The sequence below is a fragment of the Schistocerca nitens genome, chromosome 2 (assembly GCF_023898315.1).
Source record: "Schistocerca nitens isolate TAMUIC-IGC-003100 chromosome 2, iqSchNite1.1, whole genome shotgun sequence".
NCBI classification, from domain to species: domain Eukaryota; kingdom Metazoa; phylum Arthropoda; class Insecta; order Orthoptera; family Acrididae; genus Schistocerca; species Schistocerca nitens.
The window spans coordinates 1,036,883,708-1,036,897,931 of NC_064615.1; the positions used below are offsets into that span (position 1 = coordinate 1,036,883,708).

The 14,224-nt window shown below is 43.4% G+C and overlaps 1 protein-coding gene across 1 annotated transcript in view; it reads left to right on the forward strand.

The window, feature by feature from the left end:
• Window positions 1-14,224, forward strand: part of LOC126237384 (uncharacterized) — a 451,256-nt gene that overhangs the window by 423,691 nt on the left and 13,341 nt on the right. The window contains exons 9-11 of the mRNA XM_049947466.1: window positions 646-879; window positions 6,057-6,378; window positions 11,802-13,653. Coding sequence (XP_049803423.1) covers window positions 646-879; window positions 6,057-6,378; window positions 11,802-13,653 — 2,408 coding nt within the window. The remainder of the gene's footprint in view (window positions 1-645; window positions 880-6,056; window positions 6,379-11,801; window positions 13,654-14,224) is intronic.

The following is a 14,224-nucleotide window of genomic DNA, read 5'->3' on the forward strand; positions in this document are numbered from 1 at the left end:
TTCTTCTTGGTGTAGCAATTTTAATGGCCAGTAGTGTACATTATACTAGAGTGTGACATTTCAAATGCTTCGGTTCTCTTCTGTCCAGGTTTCTCCAAAGTTTATGTTCCACTTGCATGTGTGCATTTTCAGAAACAACTCCCTCAAATTAAGGCCACTGGTTGATACTAGTAAGCTTCTATTGAGCAGGAGTGTCCCGTTGCCTGTGCTGGTGTACTTTTCGTGTCCTTGATTCTTGCGTCCTGTGTTATTTTGCTTCCAAGGTAGCAGAATTCCTTACCTTTGATTACTTCGTGATGTTACTGATGTAATTTCTGCTACTGTTCATTTCTTTCTTCCGTTTCAGTTCATAGAGTGTTCTCATTGGAATGTTCATTGTTTGCTGCAGGTCCAGCAGTTCTCCTTCGCTTTTACCGAGGATAGCAGTGTCATCAGCGAATCTTATAGTTAACATTCTTTCACCATGAATTTTAATCCTGGATCTTATTTCCGTCATTGTCTCTTAGACGTTTAGACTGACTAATAGTGGAGGAAGCCTTGTAAGCTTTTTAATCCGAGCATTTCCACCATGGGCCTCCGTTCTTATTGTTGCCTGTATTTTGTCTGCGGCCTTTGTGAATGACCGGCGTGGTGGTGCCGTGGCAGGTGCGTGAGCTGCATGAGCAAGCTGGGCGCGCTGTCGCGCTCGTCGACGGCGGGCACGTGCACGCCGCTGACGCCGGGCCCCCCTGGAGCTGGAACGGCCGCGTGCTGGCTGCACGACGCCCAGCAGACGGCCGCCGGTCAGCAGGGCCGCGAGGCGCGCTCCAGCGCCGCCTCCCTGGCCTCCTCGCACGGCAGCGACGGCCCGCGCTCCTCGCAGGAGGCGCCCTGCTTCTGGTAAGGCTCCTACAAGGGTGGCTCCACGCATTGCACTCGGCAGATATGAAAGGGGCAAATCGTGATCCAAAGAATTTCTAGCGAAACACGAAACACTCACATGGAAGTACTTGACCCACGGCTGGTCAGCACCATTCACCGTTTCATTTCAGACAGAAACAAATTTATCATAACCATTCACAGGCAACAATTTAATTAAGGGGCTCCGGAACGCCTTATACTTGCAATGTTAAAATAACGCTTATAAATTACATCTTTCCTCACAAAGTATTTGAGGTAGGAAGTTGAACTTTTTACTGATTATTTATTGGAATATGGGCTACAACTTAACACAGGGATTTTACAAAATTTTAGTTCAGTTATTAAAGATGATTTTTTTTCAATTGTAATGAAAATACACAACATTTTTTTGCAATTTTTTTATTTATATATTCAAAAATATACAGTTTTTTGGAAAAAGGCTATCTTAAATTATGCAGAAGGTACTGTGTAACATTTACTGAAAGTTTGAAACAAATATGTTTGGAAGATCCTTAGAAAACATGTAATTAGTATGAGAAAATAAAAGTTTTGGGAATCGAGCGACAAAGATTGGATTAACTTTTTAGTGCATGCCAGGTCCATAGGATGGATTATCTTCATCCTCTGCAAACTCCTCCTCCAGCTTCCTCTTGTTCCTCCTCCTGTTTACTCTTGCTTGTATTTCTAGACTCTTTACAGCCCTGTCTGCAGCCCGAAGGCGTTCCATGTCTAAAGCAAGCATCGCTCGTACCATGTTAGAACCTATCTTCATTCCCATATTTCTAAATGCCTTTGGCTTTCCAACATTTCTCCTTTTCTTAAAAGCCTTCAGAGGATTTCTAATAACTTTACTTTTACTCATTATTATACTTCAACGAAACAGAGACTCAAGAAACAGAATTAATTACGAATATTTTCGAGATAACGACAGAGTAAATAACAATGAAACAATCGACAATCACACCAGCGATATATATTGAACCATCACAGGTTAGCCACAACACATACTTTATCTCACATCACTAAAATGTACCTGATGAACACGGACGTTAATAATAACACCATTTGACAGCAGTTTAACAGCGCCACAGTGGGTCACGCCCATGTAGAACACATTTCAAAAAAAATTTTAAAATAGTTGTAGTCTTCGGAATTGAATAAATTATATACCTATTAAAAGGTAATAGTCTGCAGATTCAGAAAACGCAAAATGGTAAAAATTGAACTTTTCATGATTTTGAGCCTTTCCGGAGCCCCTTAAACAATTAATCGATTAAAAGTTTAAGTCATCAGTTAATACCAATCTCAAGACTATGTAATGTGACTCAGTTAATAACGTCAAGATAGAGATCAGCAGGTTGGCTAATGCTCAGAATTAAAGAGGACATAATTTTTTTTTCTTGAGAAATTGTGTTCATTTACCACAAGGAAGCAGCCCCTTAAGCACAAATAGTTGACTAAAAATTGCACTCTTTAAAGGTATTAACTGGATAAGAATTACAAGGATAATCAACATTTTGTCAATAATATTCTCTTAGGGAAATAAGGATGAGAACAGTTTACATTTAAGGGAAGAATATGCCCGTAACACTGTTAGTCAACACAGTAACGGACCAGATGCAAGGACATCAAACGATGAAGTAAGCATCTTATTGCCGCATGAAAAACAAATAGGTTTCAGTTATTACATAAAATTGCTAAAAACCATTCAACAGCCAAGATCGCATAAAATACTTCTATCTTTGAGACAACAGGTTTGCCGGCCGGGGTGGCCGAGCGGTTGTAGGCGCTACAGTCTGGAACCGCGCGACCGCTACGGCAACCACAGTGAACATCGCCTTAACTTTGCCTTGTAGGTGTTTAGCTGTTTCATTTTATTAAATAGGTATTTTAGTTCAACTGACAGCCTTCAGATTTGTGGGATTTATCGTGTAAACGAATTGTAATCAATAGATTTATTTTAGGACGCCTGTAGATGACCTCAGACTTTGCATTATTCAGCATCAATCGCCAGTTTTTGTACCACGCAGAAATCTTGTCTAAATCACATCAGAGACAGTTCCTTGGGGAACGCCAGAGACTTCTGTTTTACTCGACGACCTTCCATTCCTACGAACTACGACCTTTTCTGAAATGTCCCATAACTGAGACGATACTCCATAAGGACGCAATTTGATTAGAAGCCGCTTGTGGCGAACGGTAACGAAAGCTTTCAGGAAATCTGGAAACGTGGATTCAATTTGAGGTCCCCTGTCGACAGCGCTCATTACTTAATGAGAACATACACTGAGATGATAAAAGTCGTGGGGTAGCGGTATGCACACATACAGTTGGCAGTAGTATCACACTCACAAGGTGTAAAACGACAGCGCATTTGTACTCCGGTGATACTCATGAAGAGGTGTCCAACGTGATTATGACTGCACGTTGAGAATTAACAGACTTTGTGTTGTGGCGTAGTAAGACAACCACGCCACTTGGAAGTAGCCGAAAGGCACGCGTTACTGACGCAGGCCAGAGATAGGTCTGAAACAGGATACGTAATGAATGCTATAAAGAAAAGTACGTAGCTGCGGAAATACTTAACTTTTAATCCATCCTTGTTGTATACATCGTTCTTGATGAGACAAGCTTTATACGATAAGTATCAATTGCTATGTAAGGCTAATGGCGCCTTGCTAGGTCGTAGCCATGGACTTAGCTGAAGGCTATTCTAACTGTCTCTCGGCAAATGAGAGAAAGGCTTCGTCAGTGTAGTCGCTAGCAAAGTCGTCGTACAACTGGGGCGAGTGCTAGTCCGTCTCTCGAGACCTGCCGTGTGGTGGCGCTCGGTCTGCGATCACTAACAGTGGCGACACGCGGGTCCGACATGTACTAATGGACCGCGGACGATTTAAAGCTACCACCTAGCAAGTATGGTGTCTGGCGGTGACTCCACACTTTGAACGTAGAATGGTAGTTGGCGCTACACGCATGGGACATTCCGTTTCGAAATTTGCTAAGGAATTCAGTATTCAGAGATTCACAGTGTGAAGAGTGTGCCGACAATACCAGATTTCAGGCATTAGCTGTCACCATGGGCAAGGCATTGTCCGACGGCCATCAGTTAATGACAAGAGCATCGAAGTTTCCGTAGAGTTGTCAGTGCTTACAGACAAGCGACACTGCGTGAAACAACCGCGGAAAATGTGGGACATACGAAGAATGTATCTGTTAGGACATTCTGGCGAAATTAGGCACTAATGGGCTATGGCAGCAGCTGACCGACGCGATTGTCTATGCTGACAGCATAAATTCGTCTGCAGTACCTGTCCTGGGCTCGTTGCCATATCGGCTGGACCCTGAAGGACTGCTCTGGTTCTATGAGTCCCGGTTTCAGTTGGTAAGAGCTCATGGTGGGGTTTCAGTGTGGCGCAGACACACAAAGCTATCGACCCAAGTCACTGGACAAACCATGATGGTGTGGGATGTATTTGCGTGGAATGGACTGTGTCCTGAAACAATGGAAGAAGCACGGGAGCAAATCCTTGAACTAAAGAAACAAGCAGCTAAAATATGTCTTCACATCTCCTTTGAAAAAACTAAGATATTGACAAACATCAAGCACTCATGTAAATACCTTGAAGTCGAAGTCCAAGAACAGAAGATTGAAATAGTAAAATAATTCAAATATCTCGGAGAATGGATTAGTTGGAATGCTGTGGAAAGCAAAGCAATGGAATCCAGAAAAAATAAACTTTAATTGGCCTTCCAACTGACAAGAAAGTACATACAACAAAAAAATCCATTTCATGGAGGTCCAAAATTACACATTACAAGACAGTGATTAAGCCAGAAGCACTGTATGCAGCAGAAACACTTAACATGAATTTCAAAGGCCAAATGGAGAAACTTGAGCTAAAGGAAAGAAAAATTTTAAGAAAAATCATTCGGCCAAAATTTCAAGACAATAAGATTATATACATAAAAAAGGAAACTCTCTACAAGAAAATTGAAAAACTTTCAGATTATATGCGAGAAAGGAGAATAAATTTTTATGGACATCTTCTCAGAATGAATTCCAACAGATTAACTAAACAAATCTTTGAGTTCTTCTGTAATCGCGAAACGAAACCCAACTGGTTTAAAGATACTGAGAAAGACCTCGTAGATTTCAGAAAATTCACTTATTGATCGAACACCTAAATTAATTACTATCCATGAAAACTTAGGGTTCCAAGACAAATCTACAGAAAAGTTCAAACCCTTCATCTCGGAAGAAGAGAGGAGAAGAAGATCAGAAAGAATGAAGAAATACTGGGCCCTAAGAAAAGAACAACCCACAAAGAAATGATTGATCCAGCGTACCCCAAAGAGGGTGAAACGAAAGAAGAAGAAAGGACTGTGTCCTCTGGTTCCACTAAGCCGATAATTGATTGGAAATGGTTATGTTCGGCAATTTGGATACCATTTTCAGCCTTTTATGGACGTCGTATTATCAAACAAAGGTGGTATTGTTAGGCGTGATAATGTGCCATATCGCTGTGCCACTACTGTTCATGACTGGTTCGAAGAACATTCTTGACAAAAAGCGAACGAACGATTTGGCCTCCCAGATCACTCGACATAAATCGCATCGAGCAATGGGAAATAATCGAGAGGTAAGTTCGTGCACAAAATCTTGCAACGGCAACACTTTCGCAATTAAGGACGGCTATAGAGGGAGCATGACTAAATATTTCTGCAGCTGACTTCCAACGGCTTCTTGAGTCAATACTAAGTCGAGCTGCTGCACTGCGGTGGGCAGACGAAGGTCCGACACGAATTAGGAGGTATCTGATGACTTTGTCACCTGGGTGGAGAGCTAGTTGTTTCACACAAGCCATATTTTCTGAATCCGTTTTGATTATTGTCAGTGTATCGTTTTCCTTGGGGTAATTCGTTGTACAGCGCCAGCACCTCAGCATGGATTGGTGCAGCCTTGTTCCACCCTGATTTTGACTAATTGCGACATGCTACTCTACTGCTGAGCGGGCAGTTCTGTGTGTACCAGGACTGCAAAAATAATTTACGGAACTTTATTTTTTAGAGGTGATAGTTATAACTTTCTGAACATCGCACATACATTAATGGTGAGTGTCAGGAGGAGAGAGAGTGAGCGAGCGGTGTGCCCGCAGGTACGACCGTCCACGGCTGGGCACGCCGCCGCCAGTGCTGCCCCCCAAGAGCCCTGCGCGCGCCGCCCCCGCGGCGTCGCCCTGCCGGCCCCCCAAGCCGGCGCTGACGCCACAGCGGAAGCCTGCGCCGCCGGCGTTGCCCCTGCCGCTGCCCCTGGCGCTGCCGCTGGGGCGTCCGACTGCCTGCCAGAACCCGGCCTGCGCATGCGCGTGCACGCGGTTCGCCGCCGCCTACCGCCGCCTAGCCTCTGCCGACTCCGCCACCTCGCCCTACGACAATTACGACGTGCCCAAGCCGATACTCGGCCATCTAGCCGTCAAGGTACTTATCTTAATACTACCACACTTCCTGTTTGTTGCTGACGCAAGTTTTTTTATTTTTTTATCAGTCTTCTGACACTTGTTTCATGCGACCCGTCACGAATTCGTCTCCTGTGGCAACCTTTTTATCTCAGAGTGGCAATTGAAACCTATGTCAGCAATTATTTGTTGGAAATATCGCAATCTCTGTGTTGCTCTTCAGTTTTTACCCTCTACAGCTCCCTCTAGTACCATAGAATTGTCCATGACGTCCTATCATCCTGTCCTTTCTCCTTGTCATTGTTTTCCATCTATTCCTTTCCTCGTGGATTCTGCGAAGGACTTCCTCTTTCCTTACCATATCAGTGCATCTAATTTTCAACATTCTTCTGTTGCACCGCATCTCAAAAGTTTAGATTTTTTTTTGTTCCTGTTTTCCGATAGCTCATGTTTCACTTAATATGAGACAAATGGTCCACACATATCGGGAAAACCTCAAACGCGAGTGAAAAATGTTGAACATGTGATGACGCCAAATGACGTACCTCACCGCACGTGCATCAGTTGAGCCTATCAGTCTGTCACACCTGATCATACCAAACAGTTGAAATATTCACATCGTCGTGGCCCTGGGACTACGTGAACAACTTTACCGCGTGTTGCGGGTAAAGTTTTTTCATTGTTTTGAACAGTTATGTGTTTAAATTGAGATAAGGATTGTCGTTTAATTTACCAGTCTCGCGGTCTCCTCTAGTTTACTGCAAAGTTCAGTATAACAAAAATACCCGTATTGCGTCACAAGTAAATGAGTATAACGTTCCGAATTTCGTCGTTACCAGTAGATGACCTACGTTTTCTTCACCAAGTAATGTCTGTTAACAAAACAAGAAGGGGCATCAAGAAAGGAGCACAAAATACGAACAGATTTTGCCTGGTTATAGCGATGACAGTAATTTTGTAGTTTCTACGTTTACAACAGACCACATTTACAAAAGGCGTTCGAAATTTGCTCTGTTGTGCAGCGATATGCATCACCGCCCCCACCGGCGAGGTTAGTATCTACAAGCCCAACCCCTGCACGTGCGACGAGGTACGTCATCAGGTGACGTCATTTCTTCAATACTTGTCATCCGCTTATAGGGTACATCCCGACATTTGCGACCCCGTGATTCTTATATTAAACTACTTATCGCAGCAATGTCTACGTCACTGCGGACGTTTTTAAACTTGAAGGCGAATCACCCTTTATATATGGTGATTCCGTGAGAATGTTACAAATTTTCAGGGATGACGGACAAGGGTTAGGGAACCTGGTCCGAAAACGACTGACTCGAAAATTATAAGCAGAAATCGTTCTGGTAACTCTGGAAGTGGAATACATGTAACGGTAGTGTTGTTAGTACGAGTTTGGGGATAGGCAACTTTCAGAGGTATTAGTATGGATCAAGACAAGAAAATAATGTATAGTATATATGAAATGCGTACTTTGATAGCTATGAGCACTTGTTGATCTTCTCTACCGTGAAAGAAATCTCTTCCACTAAACAAGTGCCCATAGTTCTTAATGTGTACATGTGTTTTTCTTGTTTTGTTCCATACTACATTATTCAAAATAAGGAAACCAAAGAGCTTGCAGTAGAAGAGATGTGTTCTCAGTATCACTTAACGTATGAGCTTAACGTATGAGCTCATAGTTCTTAAGGTATGAGTTTTACAACCCATGTTTAGTAGATGTTTTTTCTTATTTTGCTCCATGCTATCATGTCTGTAACTTTACTGCCCTATAATCTCAGCAGCAACAGTAATGGTAAATGTACTCCACTGTCACACGTATCGAAATGATTTTCACTTATAGCTTTCGACACAGTCGATTCTAGACGAGGTTCCCTTCCCTGGAATTGATACAGTTGTCCTGCTCCATCTTCCCTAAAAAATTGTAGAAACATCACGGAATCACTTTTTATACTGTCACGATAAATAAGGGTAGCCAACCTCGCTTAGAACCGCGAGATAAGTTTAAAACTCTTTCGCTAATCAAAAACTAATCGTCATCCAACAGATCTGCACTTTCCTTTTCTGTTCTTCTGTATCTCTATCTTGTAAGTAACTTAGAGGTATGAGATATAAGATACGGAATTAATTTACTATCAAAAATTGTCCTGATCACAATTTATTTATTACGGTGACCGGTTTCGACCACTACTGCGATCATCTTCAGACGAGCAAGAACCTCCTTCTGCTGGAGAATCACTACTGACAACGGGAGGCCGCCAATTGTGAAATTCAGATTCGATTCATACTGTGCATAATAAAAGCTCATGGCCAGAGGTGTAATGTGGCAAAGCACCAAGATGCACTTCTCAGCCGTTGTCGAGAAAATCGACAGTTAAAGAAAAACCGTTGCGGTGAAATACTCTCTACGCTTAATAATTTTTTACAGCGTCGTGGTGCAGCGGTAAGCGCTCGGGTTCGTAATCCGAAGGTCGCCTCATCGAATCTCGCGCCATGCAACTTCTTTTATTATTTGTTTTTTTGTAGTTCAAATATATATATATATATATATATATATATATATATATATATATATATATATATACACTTGAAATAAATCCAATCCATCGTCCACCACCAATTGTCTTCTCCGATTTTTGCCGATATGATTCGATACGCGTGGTATGCATCAAACCTGACGAACGATAGAACAATTTTTCGGAATGTCAATCAGGTGTGTTTCCCAACAGATAATTTAAAAAACAATTGTTCTTGTAAAAACGCATCGTTTATCAGATGTGCTCGATGTCGTGCTGTTTTCTGCTTTCCATGTTTCTATGATAACTATCACTCTGGTTCGTGCTATACTCCAGCTACTTCTCGCCACTAATTTTTAATTATGTGCGAGTGTATACGAACTTATCAATAAATTGAATCCACTTGAATATTATTTGTGATATTGTGTTTTATTTCAAGTTTTATTTTTCCACGACAAACGACTTTCAACAACTTATTATATGCATAATTGCTGCAACTGATATATATATATATATATATATATATATATATATATATATATATATATGTTGTTGTTGTTGTGGTCTTCAGTCCTGAGACTGGTTTGATGCAGCTCTCCATGCTACTCTATCCTGTGCAAGCTTCTTCATCTCCCAGTACCTACTGCAACCTACATCCTTCTGAATCTGCTTAGTGTATTCATCTCTTGGTCTCCCCCTACGATTTTTACCCTCCACGCTGCCCTCCAATACTAAATTGGTGATCCCTTGATGCCTCAGGACATGTCCTACCAACCGATCCCTTCTTCTGGTCAAGTTGTGCCACAAACTCCTCTTCTCCCCAATCCTATTCAGTACCTCCTCATTAGTTATGTGATCTACCCATCTAATCTTGAGCATTCTTCTGTAGCACCACATTTCGAAAGCTTCTATTCTCTTCTTGTCCAAACTATTTACCGTCCATGTTTCACTTCCATACATGGCTACACTCCATACAAATACTTTCAGAAATGACTTCCTGACACTTAAATCTATACTCGATGTTAACAAATTTCTCTTCTTCAGAAACGCTTTCCTTGCCATTGCCAGTCTACATTTTATATCCTCTCTACTTCGACCATCATCAGTTATTTTGCTCCCCAAATAGCAAAACTCCTTTACTACTTTAAGTGTCTCATTTCCTAATCTAATACCCTCAACATCACCCGACTTAATTCGACTACATTCCATTATCCTCGTTTTGCTTTTGTTGATGTTCATCTTATATCCTCCCTTCAAGACACCATCCATTCCGTTCAACTGCTCTTCCAAGTCCTTTGCTGTCTCTGACAGAATTACAATGTCATCGGCGAACCTCAAAGTTTTTATTTCTTCTCCATGGATTTTAATACCTACTCCGAATTTTTCTTTTGTTTCCTTTACTGCTTGCTCAATATACAGATTGAATAACATCGGGGAGAGGCTACAACCCTGTCTTACTCCCTTCCCAACCGCTGCTTCCCTTTCATGTCCCTCAACTCTTATAACTGCCATCTGGTTTCTGTACAAATTGTAAATAGCGTTTCGCTCCCTGTATTTTACCCCTGCCGCCTTTAGAATTTGAAAGAGAGTATTCCAGTCAACATTGTCAAAAGCTTTCTCTAAGTCTACAAATGCTAGAAACGTAGGTTTGCCTTTCCTTAATCTTTCTTCCAAGATAAGTCGTAAGGTCAGTATTGCCTCACGTGTTCCAGTATTTCTACGGAATCCAAACTGATCTTCCCCGAGGCCGGCTTCTACTAGTTTTTCCATTCGTCTGTAAAGAATTCGTGTTAGTATTTTGCAGCTGTGGCTTATTAAACTGATTGTCCGGTAATTTTCACATCTGTCAACACCTGCTTTCTTTGGGATTGGAATTATTATATTCTTCTTGAAGTCTGAGGGTATTTCACCTGTTTCATACATCTTGCTCACCAGATGGTAGAGTTTTGTCAGGACTGGCTCTCCCAAGGCCGTCAGTAGTTCCAATGGAATGTTGTCTACTCCGTGGGCCTTGTTTCGACTCAGGTCTTTCAGTGCTCTGTCGAACTCTTCACGCAGTATCGTATCTCCCACTATATATATATATATATATATATATATATATATATATATATATATATATATATATGTGTGTGTGTGTGTGTGTGTGCGTGTGTGTGTGTGTACATTTGAATTACAAAAAAACAAATAATAAAAAAAAAGTTGAATGGCGCGAGATTCCATCCGGCGACCTTCGGATTATGAACCCGAGCGCTTACCGCTGCGCCACGACGCTGTAGAAAACTATTAATCGTAGAGAGTATTTCACCGCAACGGTTTCTTGTAACAGTCGATTTTCTCGACAACGGCTGAGAAGTGCATCTTGGTGCTTTGCCACATTACACCTCTGGCCATGAGCTTTTATTATTCGCAGTATGAATCGAATCTGAATTTCACAATTGGCGGCCCCCCCTTGTGAGTAGTAGGCCTGGCCTACTACTCCAGCAGAAAGAGGTTCTTGCAGAAAGAGGTTCTTACTCATTGGTCTGAAGATGATCGCAGTAGTGGTCGAAACCGGTCACTGTAATAAATAAATTATGATCAAGACTGTTTTGATAGTAAATATTTGTTATCACATTGATCACTGTTCTCTCCCATAATGTCTTCAAAAGTAATACGGAATTAAGTTTGACAGTACCTGTGATTGTACTTCATACGAGAATAAGTTGTCTACATGTTTCCCACTTCAGCCTCTGTCTTTCTTCATCAGTAACATTTCGCTTTGCATACACTTACCAGATTCATTTACACGCAGCAAATAGAGAGATATCCTCCTAAGATCAAGAAGGATAGCTTTCCTCCATTTATTCCGCGCGGCATCTAATATTTTGCGTAATTTTAATGTTTATTTAAATGTTTCTACTTCGTTAATTTCCAGGACCAGATGAGCAACTTGAGACCAGCTGGACAAGGCGACGTTCCTGACGGGTACTACGACACGCCCAGGAGTCTCAGGGAGCACCTGACGACTCCCACCATGGACGCTCAGTCACCGTATGGAAACTACGACGTCCCAGCGTCCGCGCGGCCGGTGCAGAGGCCCTGCGGCTGCGGGATGAAGTACCCCAGAACTCCTGTGTCTGCGTCTGCGGACAGTCCAGTGGAGAGGCACTCCTGCCCCTGCCAGAGGATGATGGGCTGGGCCGAGAACCTGATGACGCTGCCCTATTGCAAGCGCGGCAACGGCGTCGAGAACACCACCATGCCCATCACCAAAGTGAGGCTCAGCGGCGAAGGCAAGATGCCGGTCGTCAGCCCCAATGGCGACATAGCCATCTACAACCCCAGCGACAGCGCCAAGAAGTTTGTGCGCAACGACTCCGCTCCGAGTCTGCCGCACCAGTTCCACCGCGACGGAAGCTCCTACGGACTGCACGAGGAAAGGAGCGGCATAGCTGCCGGCGTCACCCTCGAAGTGTCTAAAGTTAACTCTCTCGATAGGAACATGAAACCAAAATTCAGGGATTACGCCAACCTGGCCTTTTCAGAGTCTTTAGAGTACTACGAGAACGCCAGAGACGTGCTCAATCGAGCAGGTATGGGACAGCAAGTAACAGACTTGGTGGATCAAGATGTTTCCCCATCCACGCCACAGGAAAGGATCAACGTATGTGATAAGTGCAGGCATACGTGTCAGAACACTGAAGGTAAATCTCCAGGACAGAGTGATGAAGCTGAAACTGCAGTTCCTCCTGAAGAAGACAGTAATGCAGAAAGTGAGAAAGTAAATGCTGACTACGTATCAATGCAGTCAGTTGTGAAAGCTCTTTATAGAGACACAGAAAATACGCACCAGGATACTGCCAAAAGTGAAGAACATCTAGTGGCAACGGCTGCAACGAATGAACATGAAATGAGTGGTGTTTCTCTTGTGGCGGCAAGTTCTCCATTAGGTAGCAGACAGACTGAGAAGTCTGCGAGTAGTCCCAACTTGGAAGAGGCAAAAAGCCTGCTCGAAGTGGCCGATATCTTGAAGCGACACGCGCCGCTAGACGAGCTGGACGCTTGCTCCCAAATGGAGGACTCTAGAAAGCAGCAGTTCGCCAACAGGAAAAGGTCTAGTTCAGCCGATGCCTCCAGATTCATTGACGATGTTGAAGATGAACCCAGTTCCCTCGACGGCCCCGTGTCTCTCCCACAAGCTGGCAGCTGCGACAGTGTCATTCATTCTCAGGTGATGGTCGCTGATAACGTGGAACCAGCGTCCAATAAGGCAGCAGAAGTTCAGCAGGAGACGTCACCGCATGTTCCAGAACCGAGCGCTGTCACCTCGACGTTACATGCAACTGAAGCCCGGATCGCGTGCATGCGGCGGTCCTCGAGCGTTCCTAGCCACAGAGCAGCTTCTGCAGTGAGCGGCAACAACCGCGATTCCTCCAGTTCCAACGATTCTGGCGTTTCCATCGCGTCACTGAGGCACCGAGGAGGTGATTTCGCCGAGTTTGAGCTGCCGCTGACCACCTCTATGTCCGCGAGACGGCACCATATGGCCATGCGCAGCAGTGGGAGCCACCAGCACCATCACCACCACTCACCCGTCTCGTCCGGAGTCAGCGGTGGGGGCCGTGGTTCGCCTTGTCTGCACTCTTCTCTGCCTCGCCGCTCCAAGTCTGTGGATCCGCTCAGAGACATCACCTTCCAGTTCACTGAGGTGTCAGACGATTCGCAGCAGCAGCAGGCCAAATGTTCCTCTGCTGAAGCTGAGGTGCCGGTCTGCCCAAAACGCAGAGGTGAGTCCACCCAGCTGACTGTTTAAGTTATCTTTAAACTATTGTGTGACCCATGTTCACAACATTTCACCTGTCCACGTTCTGTAGCAACTGAAATATTTTCACTTCAGCCGAAAATGCCTTGACATGTTTGTTAGTGGGTAAAAGGTGTTTCTTTAATGTCTGCTACTGCACCAGCGTCACGTGGTTGGGAGTTTATTTATCCAGGTCAAAGATCTACGTATACTTGAGGAACTTTCCTTCGTATAATCCTTTGAAGTAGCTAGTTACGTGCACTGTCCTCGATTTATTACTCCAGATACATTTATGTAACTTTATTCCGAATATGTGTTGTGTTCGACCACATGGTTTGGAATTATCGATCATTTCCATGTACAGTTTTGTCAGTGTTTGATTTGCCCAGGTCATTCTGATGCATGGATAGACAACCATCAAATATGTCACCCAAGAACTTCTTCCACGACCATCTGAAGTTCTACATGAGTTGACACGCTCTAGGATCTTGCTCTTGAGCACCATTTTCCTAGGATTATACGAGTACACTTCAGAAAGTATAGGTGTTAGACAAAAA